Source organism: Leopardus geoffroyi, chromosome B3 (assembly GCF_018350155.1).
Source record: "Leopardus geoffroyi isolate Oge1 chromosome B3, O.geoffroyi_Oge1_pat1.0, whole genome shotgun sequence".
Taxonomy (NCBI): domain Eukaryota; kingdom Metazoa; phylum Chordata; class Mammalia; order Carnivora; family Felidae; genus Leopardus; species Leopardus geoffroyi.
The window spans coordinates 40,139,391-40,159,154 of NC_059337.1; the positions used below are offsets into that span (position 1 = coordinate 40,139,391).

The 19,764-nt window shown below is 35.7% G+C and overlaps 1 protein-coding gene across 2 annotated transcripts in view; it reads left to right on the forward strand.

Moving 5' to 3' along the window:
* CLPX (caseinolytic mitochondrial matrix peptidase chaperone subunit X) overlaps positions 1 to 19,764 on the forward strand; it is a 42,003-nt gene that overhangs the window by 12,746 nt on the left and 9,493 nt on the right. For both annotated transcript variants that reach the window (XM_045449421.1, XM_045449420.1), the window contains exons 4-10: positions 7,040 to 7,194; positions 9,601 to 9,760; positions 11,028 to 11,069; positions 15,900 to 16,076; positions 16,454 to 16,618; positions 17,402 to 17,490; positions 18,466 to 18,630. In XM_045449421.1, coding sequence (XP_045305377.1) covers positions 7,040 to 7,194; positions 9,601 to 9,760; positions 11,028 to 11,069; positions 15,900 to 16,076; positions 16,454 to 16,618; positions 17,402 to 17,490; positions 18,466 to 18,630 — 953 coding nt within the window. The remainder of the gene's footprint in view (positions 1 to 7,039; positions 7,195 to 9,600; positions 9,761 to 11,027; positions 11,070 to 15,899; positions 16,077 to 16,453; positions 16,619 to 17,401; positions 17,491 to 18,465; positions 18,631 to 19,764) is intronic.

Below are 19,764 nucleotides of genomic sequence, written 5' to 3' on the forward strand. Positions count from 1 at the left end.
CCCTCGCTGAGGAACCAGAGGAACTAAACCCTTAATTCTATAAAGTGTGTGATAATTATTAATGGTTCAGACACTGAGAGAAGGAAGAAATCAACAGTCCCACTTTTGCTGTTAGTGTCAGCAGTAACTCTCTGAAATACAAAGATGCTACTACAGATCTTTTGTTTCATGAATCAAACAACTCATTTCCTACATGATTAGAGGTAATGGTAATTCAAGGGTAAATTATGTTACACTACCATGTCAGCCTTTCTGTATAGTCAAACTGAAAAGGTCATTGGTGAGGTTTGTCAGAAGTTTCAGTTTCTGATGATTAGCTGCAGAAGATTCTCTATATGCTATCCCAAATATTGAGATCTCAGTTACAGTTTTATGTTTATTATTAATACTAATTGGCCACTGTATGAGAAAGTACTATATGTAGCATGTTTTTACAATTTTTGGAAAGACTTTTAAAGTCGTTCCATTCTATAGGTGGAATATTTGAGATTCTCTTCGTGGTTTTGCCTCATAAGAGATCAAAGAGAGGAATCAGTCTGAATCAATACTAATTTCGGTTGCAACATAAAATGAAAGTGGTAGAACTAGATGATAAAACTTCTAAATAACATTTGCTATTAACAAATCTGGTATGAAGCGATAAAATTCTTTTAGAGAGTCTGAGAATTGCTCAGTTCATAATGGCAGTGTCCTATTGGCATACATTTTTAATCAAGAATTTTCTTTTTTTTTCCAGAGAAAGATTTCAATCTTTGTAGACTTAAAGAATAATTTCTTAGAGTAGAAAAGGAAAGAAACTAATATTTAATAAATGCCAGTATATATAATTTTATTCTCACAATCTTACTTTTGTCAGGAGAGAGCATATCCTCATTTTCTTAGCTTAGTGAAGAAGCTAAGATTTTAGCAAGTGTAAGTAACTCATCCAGGGTCACAGAGCAGTGAAGATTTGCTATTCGGAAGTTCCTATTCCATACATTTTTACCAACTGGAATTCTCTAGGGATAGATGAAATTTATTTTTCTTCTACACAGTGTTTTCAAAACTTGCCAGGTTGTATTAATCATTGAGGGTGGTTGGTTGTGGTTTTTTTGAGAGAGAGAATCCTAAGTAGGCTCCTCACTGTCAATGCAAAGCCCAATGTGAGGCTTAATCTCACAAACCTGAGATCATGACCTGAGCTGAAATCAAGAGTCAGATGCTTAGCTTAACTGAGCCAGCTGGGCACTGAGCCCCCCAGGCACCCCAAGGTGGTTCTTGAACACACAGATTCTCTCCTTCCCTGGAGATAAGATTCTGTAGATGTTGGGTGGTATCCTAGAATATGTATGTTTAACAATGAGACCAAGTGTGGAAAACACGATTTTTAATATTATCTAATCAACTTAGGGCTGAAGTGGTTTCCTTTGAGAATTCTAATTGGGGAGAGGGGACGTGGAAGTAGAGAATAGGGAAGAAAAGAGTAAAAGAAGAGTAGATCCTTATAAATAATTTAGTAAGCAAATATCTGTTGAGACTGACACTGCCAGGCTCAGAAAATAAACAGAGAGGGGCGCCTGGGTGGCGCAGTTGGTTAAGCGTCCGACTTCAGCCAGGTCACGATCTCCCGGTCCGGGAGTTCGAGCCCTGCATCAGGCTCTGGGCTGAAGGCTCAGAGCCTGGAGACTGTTTCCGATTCTGTGTCTCCCTCTCTCTCTGCCCCTCCCCCGTTCATGCTCTGTCTCTCTCTGTCCCAAAAATAAATAAACGTTGAAAAAAAAAAAAAAGAAAAGAAACAGAGATGAACATGACACTGTCTTATCCTCTGGAACTTTACTCCATAGGAGTGGTAGGCCCTCAACAGTGAGATGAGGCCCTCCTCTCTTGGTTTTATTCACCCATAGTACAAGTCTCTTCAGAATGCATCTCTTTTGGATGCTGAGGATCTTCTGTGTCTACTCACTGAAAATTGGAGAGTTTTGTTGAATCTTGGGCCATTCATTTTGTTTGCATCTGCATTTATTTAGTTACTGGTTCATAAACATCTTTTTATGTGCTTTTTGGTCACTTGTAGTTCTTTTGTGAATGGCCTGTTTAGATTTTTTTTTTTTTTTGAAGTTTATTTATTATTGAGAGTCAGAGCATGAGCATGGGAGGGGCAGAGAGAGGAGGAGACACAGAATCTGAAGCAGGCCCCAGGCTCTGAGCTGTCAGCACAGAGCCCGACACAAGCACTCAAACCCACAAACCGTGAGATCATGACCCGAGCCCAAGTTGGACGCTCAACCGACTGAGCCACCCAGGCACCCCATGAATGGCATGTTTAGATAACTATCTACTTTTTTTGGTCATTTTTAATTATTTTTAATTACCTGAGGAATGTATGTGTGTATCCCCCTTTATCAAAATAAAGGTAGAACTTTGTAGGTAAAAGTTAAAGATACATTTCTGTAATATATCTTCATCAAACATGTAACTTTTAAAAAGCATATATGGGGGGCGCCTGGGTGGCGCAGTCGGTTAAGCGTCCGACTTCAGCCAGGTCACGATCTCGCGGTCCGTGAGTTCGAGCCCCGCGTCGGGCTCTGGGCTGATGGCTCAGGGCCTGGAGCCTGTTTCCGATTCTGTGTCTCCCTCTCTCTCTGCCCCTCCCCCGTTCATGCTCTGTCTCTCTCTGTCCCAAAAATAAATAAACGTTGAAAAAAAAAATTTTTTTTTTAAATAAAAAAATAAAAAAAATAAAAAGCATATATGGTATCAAATTGTTCATGTTTTTACCAATTTTTTTTCGCCTCAGCAATTTAAAAAAATTTTTTTCTTTAATGTTTATTTCTGAGACAGAGATAGAGCATGAGTGGGGGAGGGGCAGAGAGAGAGGGAGACACAGAATCCGAAGCAGGCTCCAGGCTCTAAGCTGTCAGCACAGAGCCCGACGCGGGGCTCGAACTCACAAACCGTGAGATCATGACCTGAGCTGAAGTCGGTCACTCAACCGACTGAGCCACCCAGGTGCCCCTCGCCTCAGCAATTTTTTTAGAGTTGTATGCTGATATATACAGGTCTAGTCCTTTCCTTTTAAGGTGTACATTTCAGGGGTTTTTAGTATATTCATCAAGTTTTAGATCTATCACTACTATCTAATTCCAGAACGTTTTTGTCACCCCAAAGAGAAGCCCCATCCCCCTTAAGTAGTCATTTCTACCCCCTTCCCTCCCCTCCCTGGCAACCATAAACCTACTTACTGTCTTTATGGATTTGTCTATTCCAGGTATTTCATATAAATAGAATTATACAATATGTGGCATTTTATGTCTGGCTTCTTTTGCCTTCATCTTTCAGGTTTCCAGGGTTCATCTGTGTTCTATTATATATCAGTATTTCATTGCTTTTTGTGGCTGATAGTATTCCTTGTGTATCCACTCATCATTGATGGACATTTGAGCTGTTGCTGCTTGTTGACTACTATGAATAATGCTACTGTGAACATTTGTATACCAGTTTTTGTGTGTACATGTTTTTACTTTTCTTGGGTATATGCTTAGGAGTAGAATTGCTGAGTGAAATGGTAAGTTTGTGTTTAGTTTTTTAAGAAACTACCAAACTTTACATCAGCTATAGAATAACCTATGTTATTCTGTCCATTTGACAACCTGACTAGCAATGTATGAGGGTTCTAATTTCTCAACATGTTCTTTAACACTGCTCTTTTTTATTGTAACCATCATAGAGATATGAAGTGGCATCTCATTGTGGTTTCGTTTTGCATTTCTCTAATGACTAAAGATGTTAAGCATTTTTTTCATGGGCTTATTGGCCATTTGTGTATCTTCTTGTAGAAAAGACTGTTTAAATCCTTTGTCCATTTTTAAATTGGGTTATCTTTTTTGTTGTTAAGTTACAAAGAGTTCTTTATATGTTCTGAATACTAGACCTTTATCCAGATGTATGAGTTGCGAACATATTCTTTCATTCTATGGGTAGTTCTTTCCTATAAATACTGTATAGCAGGAGTCAACAAACTTTTACTATGAAAGGCCAAATAGTATATATTTTAGGCTTTGTGGGCCCTGTAGTCAGTGTTGCAACTCTTCTCCTTTGCTATTATGGGGAGAAAGCAATCATAGACAATGTAAACAAATGAGGATCGCTGTGTTCCTATAAAACTTTGTATAAAGACACTGAAATTTGAATTTCATATAACTTTTATTGTCCTTTTTTCCCAAAGTGTAAGAACTATTAGCTCATGGACCTGTCTGTATATATTCCATCTCACATGTATATGTAGGGATTTTTATGTTCTCTTACTGTGGTATTATTCTTGTTTGACTTTGTGGAAATAAAATACCATTTTTATAGATAGCATTATGAATGCATAGAAAGTCCTCAGGAATCGAAGTAAGAATAATATCTAAGAAATATTTTATTATAAGGACAAATGTATATTGTTCTTCAGTTTTCTTTTGCCTATTTAAATAATAACTTGTCAAATGTGAATAGTCTCCCCACTTTTATTTATTTTAGTTGTTTTTGGGGCGCCTGGGTGGCGCAGTCGGTTAAGCGTCCGACTTCAGCCAGGTCACGATCTCGCGGTCCGTGAGTTCGAGCCCCGCGTCGGGCTCTGGGCTGATGGCTCAGAGCCTGGAGCCTGTTTCCGATACTGTGTCTCCCTCTCTCTCTGCCCCTCCCCCGTTCATGCTCTGTCTCTCTCTGTCCCAAAAATAAATAAACGTTGAAAAAAAAAATTTTTTATTTTAGTTGTTTTTATTTTTATGTATATAATACTTTTTGAAGGCTTACTGTACTTACATGTCTTAATACAGTAGGAATTAAACTTTTCTGTTTGGTTTGGAGATTTAATGTTGGGCCCTGAAACATGTTCGAAATCATGAAGAACTTTCATTTCAACAAATATGAGAGAGTTTTTACTGAGGTAATCTATTGTTGACATATAATACAAGCATGTTTACTGGGAGTAGTATTCTGTATGTAAAAGAATATAGTATACTTGTAGTAATCATTTAAAGGAAAGTTTATTCCCTGACAATTCAACAAAATTAGATTTTGCCACTTGTCTGTATGAGTAAAAAATAAGCATTGCAGTGCTTGTATTATTTTTTTTTTCTGAGACAGCATTTTGATAAATAAAATTAACCTGGGTATACATTGAACATGTTCCATCGTCAAATTGGTATTGTGATATTCAAATAGAATGTAAATAACTCATCTGTGGTAAGCAAAGAGGAATGAGATTTGTTGGTGTTTAGTCTCTTTCCCTTTGACCTAATTTCTTTAGAGAAATATTTTGTTCTTATGTTCTCAGGCCAGATTTTCCTGTCAAACAGCCTGAACTAGATCAGAGGATTCTCTGCCCTTTAATCCTTGCCCTGTTTACCATCAGTAACAATTGTAAGATGAAGCTTCATTTTAGAGTAAAGGCCATTGACTATCTTTCCCAATGGTGGGGAATGGTGATAATGTATTGGGGCTTGTGTAAACCAAAGGTACTTGGAATAGTTTGGTCTTTTTCTTGAGGTAAGCATTTATAGGTGATTAATACAAAGAAAACATGGATGATCTCTTTTCTAGTTTAAAATTTACTGCTAGAGTTTATCCAGACGTATTTTTGATTGGCCTTGTGTTTAAGAATAGACAAATAAGCATTAGATTGAATTAATAATTAGATTTATTTTTGAAATATGGAATTGTCTGGGTTTTTTTTAATATAGATGATTTTGTGAGATTTAGGTGTGCTTACCAGTACAGTTTTTCTTGTAATCTATGAATAGGTAGTTATACTGTTCCCATAACAGAGATTCTCATAGATTTAAATATTCTTCTTTGCAGTTTTTCTAGTTAGATTACACAAAGGTTAATACAAAAATGTATTACCCAGACCTACCAACCTGTAACTAATTCCTGTGTATCTTTTGTTCTGTATCTGTTAGTAATCTGTGTGAGAGTCTCTTCTGTGCTGCTTTCCAAGGTACCTTTACCATTAGTAGGGGTAGGCTTAGAGAAGGTTAAGAGTTTATGTCCATATACATATATCCTACAGCTGTGTTTTAAAAGGAGATAAAAAAATCCACTTTGGTTTAACATAGGTTATTCTATAGCTGATGCATTGGAATTGAGACACTTTTTTTACCCTCATTTTTAATTGTTATTTTATTGTTTTCAAAAGCTGTATGATTATCTATAAGTCAATATGAGTGAGAATGTTATTTTGTTAGTTTCTTAGTGGTTTTTAGGCTAAAGAAATAAGAACTAGTGGAGTTGTTAAAGCTAAAAATTAGAAGGCATGAAACAATTTTATGTTTACCAAATCATGGTTTTAAAAATGCTCATAGGTTTGAAAGGAACCTAAAGAATATATTTTTTTTCCCTTTTTCTGGGTGATTGGAGTTGATTTCTTTTATTATTATTTTTTAAATATTTATTTATGAGAGAGAGAGCACAAGGGGGTGGGCAGAGAGAGGGAAGGAGACAGAATCCAAAGCGGGTTCCAGGCTCTGAGCTGTCAGCACAGAGCCTGACTTGGGGCTCGAACTCACCAACTGCGAGATCATGACCTGAGCCAAAGTTGGATGCTTAACTGACTGAACCACCCAGGCACTCCTGATTTCTCTCTTTTAACTTCTGTGTATATTTGAAGTTTTTCATAAGGAAATGTTGAAAAAATAGAATAATTTACTTGTGCTTTACTTTTTTTTCAGTTTTTCATTCAAGTATTTCAATAAAATAAGTGATTAATATTTTTATAGTGGTTGTTTTTAAAATTAAATTTAATGAATGGGAAGTTGAAAGAATGTCAGCCAATCTTTTCTCTTAATGAAGTATATCACAAAATGAAAGAACCTAGTGGAAATTAACAAAATGTGGTTTAATGAACTCATTTATCTGTATCATCTATCTTAGATGTAAACTAGGTTGTTTGTTGTGTCTAGTGAAGGAACTACAAACCTACTTTTTGTCAAGTGTATAGTTTTCATTTACAGTGAGTTTTTAATGTTAAATGCTATTTGAATTATTTATTTTTCTCTGCTGACCTTTCCTTTTACAGCATCCACCCGCTTTGTGAAGTGTGAAAAATGTCATCATTTTTTTGTTGTGCTATCTGAAGCAGACTCCAAGAAAAGCATAATTAAAGAACCTGAATCAGCAGCAGAAGCTGTAAAATTGGCTTTCCAACAGAAACCACCTCCTCCGCCCAAGAAGGTATAGGTCTTAGCTCAGTCCTATAAGCACTTTGTCTTGAAAACATTTCATTGCTCCCCTCTCCCAGTTGACATTGGATCTTAATGCTAGTACCTAAACAAGTATTAAGTTCTTAATATAGACTATATGTGGCTAAATTCTTATTGATATTTGGTACTTGGAATTTAGGTATGGAGTCCCAATGCTATTTTCCCATGTTATGATTACTGCATTCAGTAGCAATGAAATAGAGTTGGATGATTGTTAAAATGGTGTTCATACTAAATTAATCTAAAATGATACCCAGGGGTGTCTGGATGGCTCAGTTGGTTAAGCGTCCCACTCTAGATCTCAGCTCAAGTCTTGATCTCAGGGTCATGAGTTCAAGCTCTGCATTGGGCTCTGCACTGGGCATGAAGCCTACTTAGAAAAAAAAATAATAATATCCATAAAATTGAGCAGCTATGGATTTCTTTTTCTTAGTTGGGGCCCCTTATTAACACCAGGCTGCAATTTCTCCCCATAAATTAGTCTATTGTCTGGTAAAACAGCCTCAGTGTAACAATGGAAGCAAAATTTTCTCACAACTAGTGTATCAGGGCTGTCCTATATAGCACTGTGGCTTTTGTGGTGTGGGCTCCTTCCAGGAGTCTCAGACAGACTGTGATCTGGCCATATGAAACATGGCAGAATGTATTACCAGCTACATTGGGTACTTGGTCTGTTCTTTCTGAGAATAGGGAGCCCGGCCCTGGGGCTATGTGCTCTCTGTTCTGCATGTCTCAAATGTTTGCACACTTAGATTATTTCTCACCCCCTGCTTCAGTGTAGCTTTCTTATGCTGTTAAGACACCAGTCCATTTATTTCCATTGTGCTGTGGCAGATTTAATAATTCATAGATATAATTTGTGAGGAATCAAGATTTTTTTAAGTTTATTTGTTTAGAGAGAGAGAGAAACAGAGCCAGGGAGGGGCAGATATAGAGGGATAGAGAATCCCAAGCAGGCTCTGCACTAACAGTGCACGGGGCTTGAAGTCTTGAACAGCGAGATCATGACCTGAGCTGAAACCAAGAGTCAGATGCTTAACCGACTGAACCACCCAGGAGCCCCAGAAATCAAGAAGATTTTTAAAAAACATAATAAAAAGCATATGGTCAACAACTAAAGAATTTATCATGTAAATATAGTGTGATGGTAAATATAGCTATTAACCTTTGTATACTCCATTAGGTTGTCTAGACTTTAGACATTAGAGTTAAAGTTCTAGAAAATAGGTAATTTAACTATTTTCAGGAGTTAGTGAATATTAACAGTTAATTTTTTTTTTTTTTTAAGTTTATTTTTTGAGAGAGCAAGCAGGGGAGGGAGAGGGGATCTGAAGTGGGCTCCATGCTGACAGCAGAGAGCCTGATGCGGGGCTCGAACTTACTAACGCGAGATCATGACCTGAGCTGAATTTGGACACTTAACCAGCTGAGCCAGCCAGGCACCCTAACAGTTAATTTCTGTTTACTAAAAGCTGGGAATTTACCCCAGGTTCCATGCTGTTAGCAATATCCAAGTCTCAAACAGAGCTTTAGTTTCTAAGAATAAGGTTTTTTAGATTACCATGTAGATAAATGAGTAGCTTTAAAGTTACTGTCTGAGAAAAAACCTAAATATTTGTGAATATTCGAACATATAGCTGCTGGTAATGGCTTTGATTATATAATGCCTGGTTTTTAAAAGAGTAGATTTATAATATGTTATCTTTCTGAAGAATACCATTCATGTGATTGAGGGAGGTATAGAAAGGATTTATTTTGGGGCACCTGAGTGGCTCAGTTGGTTAAGCACCTGGCTTTTGATTTCAGCTCAGGTCATGATCTCATGGGTTCATGGAATTGAGCTCCACCTCAGGCTCTGCGCTGACAGTGCGGAGCCTGTTTGGGATTCTGTCTCCCTCCCTCTCTGCCCTTCCCCTGCTCACACACACACACACTCTCTTTCAAAATAAATAAATGAATGAATGAATGAATAAATAAATAAATAAATGATTTATTTTAATGATTTACATTAATGATGATATCTTTAAACTCCTGGTGGCATATGTAGGTATTCCAAGTGACTTTAATAATCAACTTTTAAAAATTAGGATTAATGACATTATATATAGAACAGAAACCAGCAGAGCATTATATGAGTACAGTGATACTTTGTTAAGCTAAAGAACAAATGAATTGTGTTTTTGTCCACATAGGTTTGGGGCTTCTGAATCATTGCTACATAAGTATCATACCCTTGGCATTTTGTTTTTGATGGGTCTTTGTTCAAATTTAAAACTGTGAGCAAATATGCTCACTGTATAACTTCTTAATGTGTGTATGTGTTGTTGTTTTTTTATGATAGCTCATAGTAAATTATTCATAACCAATCATTTTTCAGATTTATAACTACCTCGACAAGTATGTTGTTGGCCAATCATTTGCTAAGAAGGTGCTTTCAGTTGCTGTGTACAATCATTATAAGAGAATATATAACAATATCCCAGCTAATCTGAGACAGCAAGCAGAGGTTGAGAAGCAGACATCATTAACACCTAGAGGTTAGTGTTTTGATAACTGACTAAAATAGAGTGTACATACTTAGAGGTAATCTTTATTTGCAACTCCTTGCTTTTGTCCTAAAATTCTTTTAGTATTTCATAAAACTTTGTTTTCAGTTATATGTGCATGGGTTCTGAGTCACAGAGTGAAATGTATTTCTTATCAAGGGTCTCAGTGAAAAATGTTTGAAAGTAACTGGAGTAGAGATTGAGACATAATCTTTGAATTATAGACTTCACCACAATTGGTTCCCTATTACCAGATCATGTGCCTCAGTCAGAGATGTATGAAGATAGATCATAACTGTCACACAACATATCCAGCATTCTTTCCTGTTTAGACCCCAGCTACAGAGTGTATGTAAGATTAAGGGCAAATTTGTATAATGCCTATTAATGATAGATTCTAATATTACTGATATACTATATAATTCAAATTTACTGTAGGCAATAATGTGTGTTATATTAATAGGATGATATTATTTAAAAAACTATGAATAGAGTAAAATGCAAGTTTTTTAAAGTTTTTTTTTGTTTTTAATTGGTCAGGGAGCCCTGATTTCTTATTTAGGCCTATAATATACCGTTTTACATTCTTTTAGTCATCATTTTACAATTTGAGGGAGTTCTACTAAATACTTATATTTAAAAAACTATATAATATCCTTTGATTACTTTTGGTAGCTATTAAATGTATAACTTACTGGCTCATTGAAGACAACTTGTTCACTTGTTGAATTTACTGTAAATAGTTATGTGGTGGTATCAGTTAGTTTATTTTTAGAAAGTATAAGTCATAATAACTAATGGAAGACCCGGAGCCTTCATTTTTATAAAGTCCAAATAGCATTATCTAGTCATGACACAAAACGATTTTTTCTGGTTCTTTCAGTCAGCAAATCAGTAGTTAAGGTGTTCGAAGTATAGGGAAAACAGATGGTTATACAGTATTTATGATATGAGCAGTTTAAACTTTTGTTGAAGATTTAAATTATTGCTTCTGTTTTCTTAAATACCAAGTTAGTACTTGACAAATGTGGATATTAGCAACTGGACAGCCATCGTTAACATGTTTGGGTTTTTAATGTTTTTAATATAGACAGGATGTAACATATAGATTTTTTCATAATGTGAAAAGCTACAAAGCATTAATGAACACATTCTTTATGTATATTTAGAAGAGGGCAAGAAGGGAGATATCCCTCATTTGTTCCTCCAAACTAAACAAATATACATTTTCATGTTGTCATTTTATCCTCTTTCTTAGAATTAGAAATAAGAAGACGGGAGGATGAGTACAGATTTACAAGTAAGTGACCTCTCCTCAGGTCCTCCTCTGTAATCATTCTTCCTTTTGAGATTTATCTCAGTGAAGCATGTCAGCAGTAGTGATGGTAGATATATATTAGCTTGTGTATTACCAAGAAAGATATTGTATATTATCTAAACATGCTTATCATACATGGTATATATAACTTTGGAACAGTTTTTCATAGCTAGCATGTGTACTTTATATATGTTGGGTTACTTCACATATTCAATTTTTATCTTTTCTATTGTGATATTTCTTAAAGTATAATGTTAGAGAAATAAAAAATATTATATTTAGTTCTTCTCTATAAATATATACCTATATGCATATTAACAGGAGTTGTGTTTTTTAAAATCTGTAGCTTGCTATTTTATATCTCCCCCCCCCCCCCCCCACCCATACAAGCAGAGTTGGCCTGCTTATGTGTGACAGAAACTTGGGGGGAGACAGATTATCTTCCAGATTCCCTTTGCCAGAAACCACACTTTTTATTTTTGGTGTTTATGAAACTTGGTATAGCCTTGCAAATTATGACTAAGCCCCAACTCAGTGTTTTCAGCCCTGAATTGTCCCTATAAGCATCAGATAGTCTGATGGAGGGTGTGGAAGGACCTGATATTCTAAGGATAGTGGCCATTCTGTTGTCTTGCACGTATTTTTTTTGGATGTGGATATGTAGTGCTGCACAGATGGTAAAGGCTCACAAAAAGAGAGGCACCTAGCTGGCTCAGTTGGAGGAGCATGCGACTCTTGGTCTCGGGGTCATGAGTTCGAGCCCCATGAGGATAGAGTGATTGCTTAAGTAAATAAAATATTTTAAAAATTCACGTTGCATTTTGTTTCAGTAATTAAAATAACAAAATAAAACAGATAAGCCACTATGAACACATTTTACCTATAAGTTTGGTACTTTTATATTTGCCTTTGAACCAAGCTATATTATGTATCTACTGTTTGAAGTATACTGTATATACTGGATGAGCCATGAGAATATAACTAGTTTACCAATTCTGGCATGAGATCTAGTGCATGTAATAAAATTGTACTATTTCTAGTTATTCTTAAATTGTATGGAAATAATAAGTATATCATGCATGGTAAGATTAAATACAATGCAGTAGAATTAGATTATATATAAGAATGTAAGATCTAAATAATAAACTTTAAATCCATGTATAATTTTTATTTTCTAAAACAAAAATATAATCAAATATGCTGTCAGTGCTATATTCATAAATTTGGACAGATAGCTAGTGAAGCTAGTGTGAATTAAATTAGTAAAGTCTATAATGAATATTTTGAAAGAAATATATTATAGTGATTTAATGAAATTTAAATGTTAACAAGTAACACTAAGAACCTAGGTAAAAGCAATTCATAATTATAATGACAGATTGACTTGGAAAGTAATATTTTGAAAACTTAAATAGAATTTATTTTCATGTATAGTTTCCACTTGTTATATGTGGGGTTATAGGTTCTAAAGTTAGGACATTAGACCTAAAATGACACATAATCAAAATATTCTTTAAAGTTTCTTTTGGAAATCACATGTCAGATATACTACTCTCTATAAGACTGATAGATTTTGTCTCCATCATTGGAACATAATGTTTTTCTTAAGTTGAGCACCAGATGAAACAGTTGGCTTGCATTAAGGGCTATGTTATACAAGTAACTTAAACACTAGGAAAATAGCAATACTGACAGCAAATTCTTTTATAACATTTATAAAACTCTGCCAGGTACAGTTCTAAGTGTTTTACATATTTTAACTGATTTAATCTTCCTAACACCTATGAGACAGAAACTATTATTTTCACCTCCATTTTATAGATAAGAAAAGTGAACTATGGAAATGTTAAGGAATTTGCCCAGGGCCATATGGCTAATGAACTCCATGCAACTAACCATACACTAGTCTGCTCACTGATTGTAGAGAGCTGCTTCATGCATTGAGAGAGATGCAGAAAAACAAACTAAATGAAAGGAGAGTTATTTCAAGTTTACTTTGGAGCATAATTTCATGAAATGGAATGACAAACATCATGTACTATTTAAATTATTCCTCTCTTTTAAATTTAACTTAAATCGTGTGTAAGTTAAATACATTTATCCTGAAGTGCCTGGGTGGCTTGATTTCAGCTCAGGTCATGATTTCACAGTTTCGAAAGACCCATGTCGGGCTCTGTGCACTGACCGCACAGAGTCTGCTTGGGATTCTCTCTCTCCCTCTCTCTCTGCCCCTCTCCTGCTCCCAGTGTCTCTCTCAAAATAAATAATTTTTTAAAAAACTTAAACACATTTACTCTGTGACTCTACTATAGTTAATATGCTTCTTGCACTTCTGTTCAAATTTTTGTTCACCTCAATAATTTTTACCCCATTGGGCCAACCTACACTCGAGCAAAAGCCTCTTCCTATATTGTGACAATTCCTAACTAGATTTTGCTGAAATAAAAAAAAATTTTTCTTTTACTGGGGACAACTAGCTAACTAACTAAACTCATGTAAGAGACAGCATTTTTTTTCCTGATATGGATTATAATGAGGCACAGCATTGTGAATTATTCGCTAATAACCATCAAATGTAGCACAATTTAAAATGTTTATTGAAAGCCTATTTTTTTAAACTTTATCCTTATTTATTTTGAGGAAGATATAGAGAACAGGCGAGGGAAGGGCGGAGAGAGAAGTAGACAGAATTCCAAGCCGGCTCTATGCTGTTAGTGCAGAGTCGGGTGTGGGGCTTGAATTCACGAACCATGAGATTGAACCGTGAGATCGTGACCTGAGCTGAAATCAAGACTCAGATGCGTAACTGACTGAGCCACTCAGGCGCCCCTTGAATGCCTATTTTTGATGATTAGAATAAGTATTTACTTTTTTTTTTAATGTTTATTTATTTTTGAGAGAGGGAGAGTTTGAGTGGGAGAGGGGCAGAGAGCGAGAGGGAGACCAAGGATCTGAAGCTGTCTGTGCTGACAGCAGAGAGCCCAATGTGGGGCTCAAACTCATAAACCATGAGATCATGACCTGAGCTGAAGTTGGACGCTTAACCAACTGAGCCACCCAGGTGCCCCAGGATAACCCTTTACTTTAAGTGTGACCCTAAGATAATTTGAAAGTGCCAGCCAGATGGAATAGGACCATAATAATAGTTATGTTGACTGAACATCTATATATTGGTTTGATTAAAACAGTAATGCATTGGAAAGTACTGATACTTTTAATCCATTTATTAGAAACAACCTAAAAACAAATCCAGAAAATATAAACAAGTAGGATATGAGCACAGATTCCTCAAATGCTGATGATGAGGAGTAGTATGGGTATTTACAAATCTGGATAACTGAAAAGACTATTGGAATTCTTTCCTTCAGCCGAGAGAGTAAGAACAAAGTTGTTCTGTTTTTGTTTTTTTTTTTTTTAATTTTTTTTTTTTCAACGTTTATTTATTTTTGGGACAGAGAGAGACAGAGCGTGAACGGGGGAGGGGCAGAGAGAGAGGGAGACACAGAATCGGAAACAGGCTCCAGGCTCCGAGCCATCAGCCCAGAGCCCGACGTGGGGCTCGAACTCACGGACCGCAAGATCGTGACCTGGCTGAAGTCGGACGCTTAACCGACTGCGCCACCCAGGCGCCCCCAAAGTTGTTCTGTTTTTAGGCACCCAGTTGATAAACTGATAGTTCACCAGCAATACCATTCCCATTTAGTTAAGCATTGTGTGTCTAATAAAGGGACTGGAAAGATCCATTCAAGATCCTATAAAATCAAAATTCAGATAGAACCAGGGATAGTGAGTCTTACTGTATTTGGTTCCTCTGGTAGACTCACAGAATCATTTTTTAGATGTGAAAGAGACTATAGAAGTCATATATCTTGATAATTTCATTTAATAGGTAAGGAAGCAGGCCCAGTAAAGTTAAGTGATTTGCCATGGTCCTATAGCCACACAGTGATAGAAAAGGACTAGAACCCAGGTTCCCTATTTCTCTGTTTTAGTCTTGGTTGTCTTACTGTGTTCACTGTGTTCAACGTGTCTTGCTTTTTCTACAGTCCTTCATTTGTAATGAAAAAATCTATATATATTTGTCTTCTATTTCTTTTTATTTAAAAAAAAATTTTTTTTTTTTTTAACATTTATTTATTTTTGAGACAGGGAGAGACAGCATGAATGGGGGAGGGTCAGAGAGAGAGGGAGACACAGAATTTGAAACAGGCTGCAGGCTCTGAGCTGTCAGCACAGAGCCTGATGCGGGGCTTGAACTCACGGACCGCGAGATCATGACCTGAGCCGAAGTCAGATGCTTAACTGACTGAGCCACCCAGGCGCCCCTATATTTGTCTTTTAAAGTGCCTCCAAATGAATTGCATTTTATTCTTATACCTTCCAACCATGTGTTTGAAATTGATAGGGCAGGTATTATTGCCATTTTCTAGGTTAGGAAACAGAAACACAAAGTTTATATGACTAGCCCAGGATCACAGATCTTTTTAGACACAATGGAAAGACCAAAGCTAAAGCTTTGTGATTGCCAGCACTGTTCTCCTTCCTTTACACTGCCTTCCCTTAAGTTAAAGGGATTTACATAAATAAGGAGGGTAAAAAGAATCCATTTATTTTACTTAAGGTTCCCTGAATAATCATATGTTTTACATTTGTGACTAGATAATTTGAGGTTTTCTTCCTTTTGAGGTAAGACAGAATATCAGAATATTTGTTTTTCTAAATATGTGATTGGTCTTAGATTTAGGGTTTTATTGGGTATTTTTTCAAGTAAGATCAAATGAAGCTCTAATAATTTCTTTGTCATTCTTTCAGAATTGCTTCAGATTGCTGGAATTAGTCCACATGGTAATGCTCTAGGAGCATCAATGCAGCAACAGGTAAATCAACAAATACCTCAGGAAAAACGAGGAGGTGAAGTATTGGATTCTTCCCATGATGACATAAAACTTGAAAAGAGTAATATTTTACTGCTTGGACCAACTGGGTCAGGTAAATAACTTCCTGAAAAAATTACTCATTTAAAAAAAAAAAGAATATAAATGATTCTGCAAGCTGTGTCTTATGATTGGGGGATTCTGGCTCTTGGGAAGAAATCTAAGGGCCAGTCCTTTGGATACATTATCAGTATCTGTGCATAGACTTCAGGCTGAATTTGAGGAATTGGCAATGCCCTTTAGCCCAATCCCTAACATCTTAATAGGAGTAATAAAAATAACATACCATTAAATCTGAACAATAGTAGAGAAAAGATGTATAAGTAATTTTTTATTATATACTATTTAGATTTAATACATTTCACATTTTTGTAGAGAAATTGTATATCAACATAGTTTTCGTAAACTTTTAGTTGCTATTTCTATTTGTAGGTAAAACTCTGCTGGCACAAACTCTAGCTAAATGCCTTGATGTTCCTTTTGCTATCTGTGACTGTACAACTTTGACTCAAGCTGGATATGTAGGCGAAGACATTGAATCTGTGATTGCCAAACTGCTCCAAGATGCCAATTATAATGTAGAAAAAGCACAGCAAGGTATGTTTTCAGTATAGTTTGTCTATCCCCAGATGTAGACTATTGGGAAAGCATTAAGAGATCCTATAATTCTTGTTTTGAGTTGAGGAATAAAACTTTGTATAAAGGTAGCTGTGTTAAACATTTTCTAGCATACTAAGGGCCACAAAGTTTGCTTTTGCCTTATTGTCATAAGATGGCTACTAGGGTGAAAACAGGCCAGATTATTATTCCATTAGATCCTTAATGCTATCATTATTTTTCCTGTTCTGACTTCCCTCTAGACTCCTGATCCTGGGGTGGGTTAGGAGGACAAGGGCAAGAGAATGTAGGATGAATCTAGAAACAGATTAGCTTGTTGACCTACAGGATGTCCTAGATGCTGCATTTCTCCTTTCCCCATCTATCATCTGTCCTTATTTACATGAAGAGCTTGACAAGTTCTTGTCCAAATTCCTTTAAGACAAGAGTATGGGTGGGAAAGGGTAAAAAGTTTTGCTAGTACCAGCACTGTATATACCTCCTGCTTCAAGACTATACCTTTATCTCAGCTTCCTAGAATAAAGAACCTGAAAACATTAGTGGGGTAAATAACTAATACCAGAATTGTTATCATACCCTAGTGATGCTCTATGAAATAAATTATAAAACATTTACACAATGATGAATGGGAGATGAGGCAGTGTATTTTTATAAAATTAAGCTTTGTATATATTTGCTCTCTAGCTACTTAGTCTTTTAAAACTGAGGTTATCTTGTGTATATCATTTTCATATTATAAATAGAATCCTCCTTAAATTATAGGAATTGTCTTTCTGGATGAAGTAGATAAGATTGGCAGTGTGCCAGGCATTCATCAGTTACGGGATGTAGGTGGAGAAGGCGTTCAGCAAGTAAGCAGTTGAATATTTTGTTCAAGCCCACTAAAAGGAAGGGAATACATCAACCTCCCAAATATTGTACGTTTGGTTTCGCATTCAATTAGATTCTGTTTTGTTTATTTCTTCCACCCCAAACTCCACATACCATTTTAAAGTAGTTCAGAAAGCTGTTGGTGATTTTAAGTACCAAATTACCTTTCTTAGGAAATTAAAATTATTTTAAAGAATAGAAAAAAATGACATTTGATTTTTGTTGGTTTTATTCTTTAGAGGCCCAGTTAAACATTTCTAGATGACTCTTGAAAGTTCTGGTTCTAATTAGACATAAATGAAGTATGTACATGTATCTTATTCTTTTCACTTGACAATAGGATAAAATAGATAAAATAGTGTTTCATTTCATGGAGAGTCATAAGCGAAGTCTTAATGATCTATTTGCAACTTGACTTTTTATTGGCAACTAATTATGACATAAATTGTAGGGTAAGGAAAATTGCTTTCATTTTTATTTTGACCAAGACAAAAAGGTCACACTTATAAAATGTGCTAGATAATTTTTTTATAAAAGCCTCCCAAAATATAGGTAGTCTCAAAGTTTAATACTAGGAGTAGAAAAGAATTTTAATTTCTATGAAAGACAAATCAACTATTTTCAAATTTTCAGTGTTCCTACCATGGTTGCCTACCATCTTACAGAGTCATAATCCTGTATTTAGGTCAGAATTCTGTCTTTACCATCAAAAGCAGCTTTTTAAGTTGACTATTTCCTGAGTGCATCATGAGTCTGTAACTATTCCAAATAAATTTACGAATTGTTAGTGTGATAGTGCATTTGATTTTCATGTTAGTTGTAGCAATGTGGGAGTTTTCTTTAATTATGCTCATTGACCATAACCACATTATTTTCCCCTTTGAATCTCATTATCTAAAGTACAATAAATAATACACTTACACAATGATGTTATAAATCATTTATTCTTTATTTAGGGGTTATTAAAACTACTAGAAGGCACGATAGTTAATGTTCCAGAAAAGAATTCCCGCAAGTTACGTGGAGAAACAGTACAAGTTGATACAACAAACATCCTGTTTGTTGCATCTGGTGCTTTCAATGGCTTAGACAGAATCATCAGCAGGAGGAAAAATGAAAAGGTAAGTTTTTCTGAAGGGTTATTAGGATGGAGCACTTCTTCATATCTGCAAGGTACATGCCTAGTAACTATTTGTTGATTGATTACAATAAAATGTAATGTCAACATAGTGTCAAGCAGCCCAAAACACACCAGTATTTTCCATGTTTTTGTGTTTTACATAATCGGTAACCACAAATGATTTCTTTTATATAACATAATATTCTACCTAAATGAATATATCATAGATCAACTGTGCTACATTGCTTGCTTTAAGTCTCCTTGGCTTTGTACCCACTAGTGTAAGTAGTAGTTTAGTAGCAGTAAAAAAATAATGCTGCTGATGGGAAAGTTGCCTGTGGTGGTTCTGTGGATAGCCTAGATAAGAAAAAACTCACGTACGATACTAACCGAACCACGTAATGCTGTTATTCCTCAGTATCAGGCCTTATTCAACATGGATAAGGTTAGATTTTAATTTTTCATGTTAATTTGTTTTTGCTTTTGAAATTCTGCTTAGACTGACAAATTGGAAGAAATTATTTCATTGTGTGTACATGAGAGAGAAAGAGTGAGGGAGATAACTTTATATTTAAAATTCTGGGGTTGCCTGTCTGGCTCAGTCACTAGAGCATGAGACTTTTGATCTTCTAGACGTGAGTTTATGCTCCATGTTGGGTGTAGAGTGTACTTTAAAAAAACAAAGAACATGTTCTGATACTTAATTATAATTAGCTATTCCAAAAAGAATTTGAAACTTGGAACATGTAGAAAAGAACAGTTAAAAGTAATGTCCAAAAAGAGATCAGAAACATGTAGAAGGAAGGTTTAGGTTGTAGGTCATTTGAACTTCTTAACAAAAAGTAGGGAGATATCCTGGGCTCTAGTTCTTATTATCTGAAAGAGGAAGTGTATAGGTCTTCAGGAGAGACCGAGATTGAAAATGAGTTTGTCAGGGTGCCTGAGGGGCTCACTCAGTTGAGTTTCCAACTCTTGATCTCAGCTCAGGTGTTGAGCTCGGGGGTGTGGGGGGAAAAAAAAGAGTTTGTCACATAGATCTTTATAAAAAAGAGAGAGATGTAAGACAGTCATCAGTAGTGATTTTACAGAGGATTAAATACATCCATGTGGCTATTTTTATCAACTCTTACTGAAA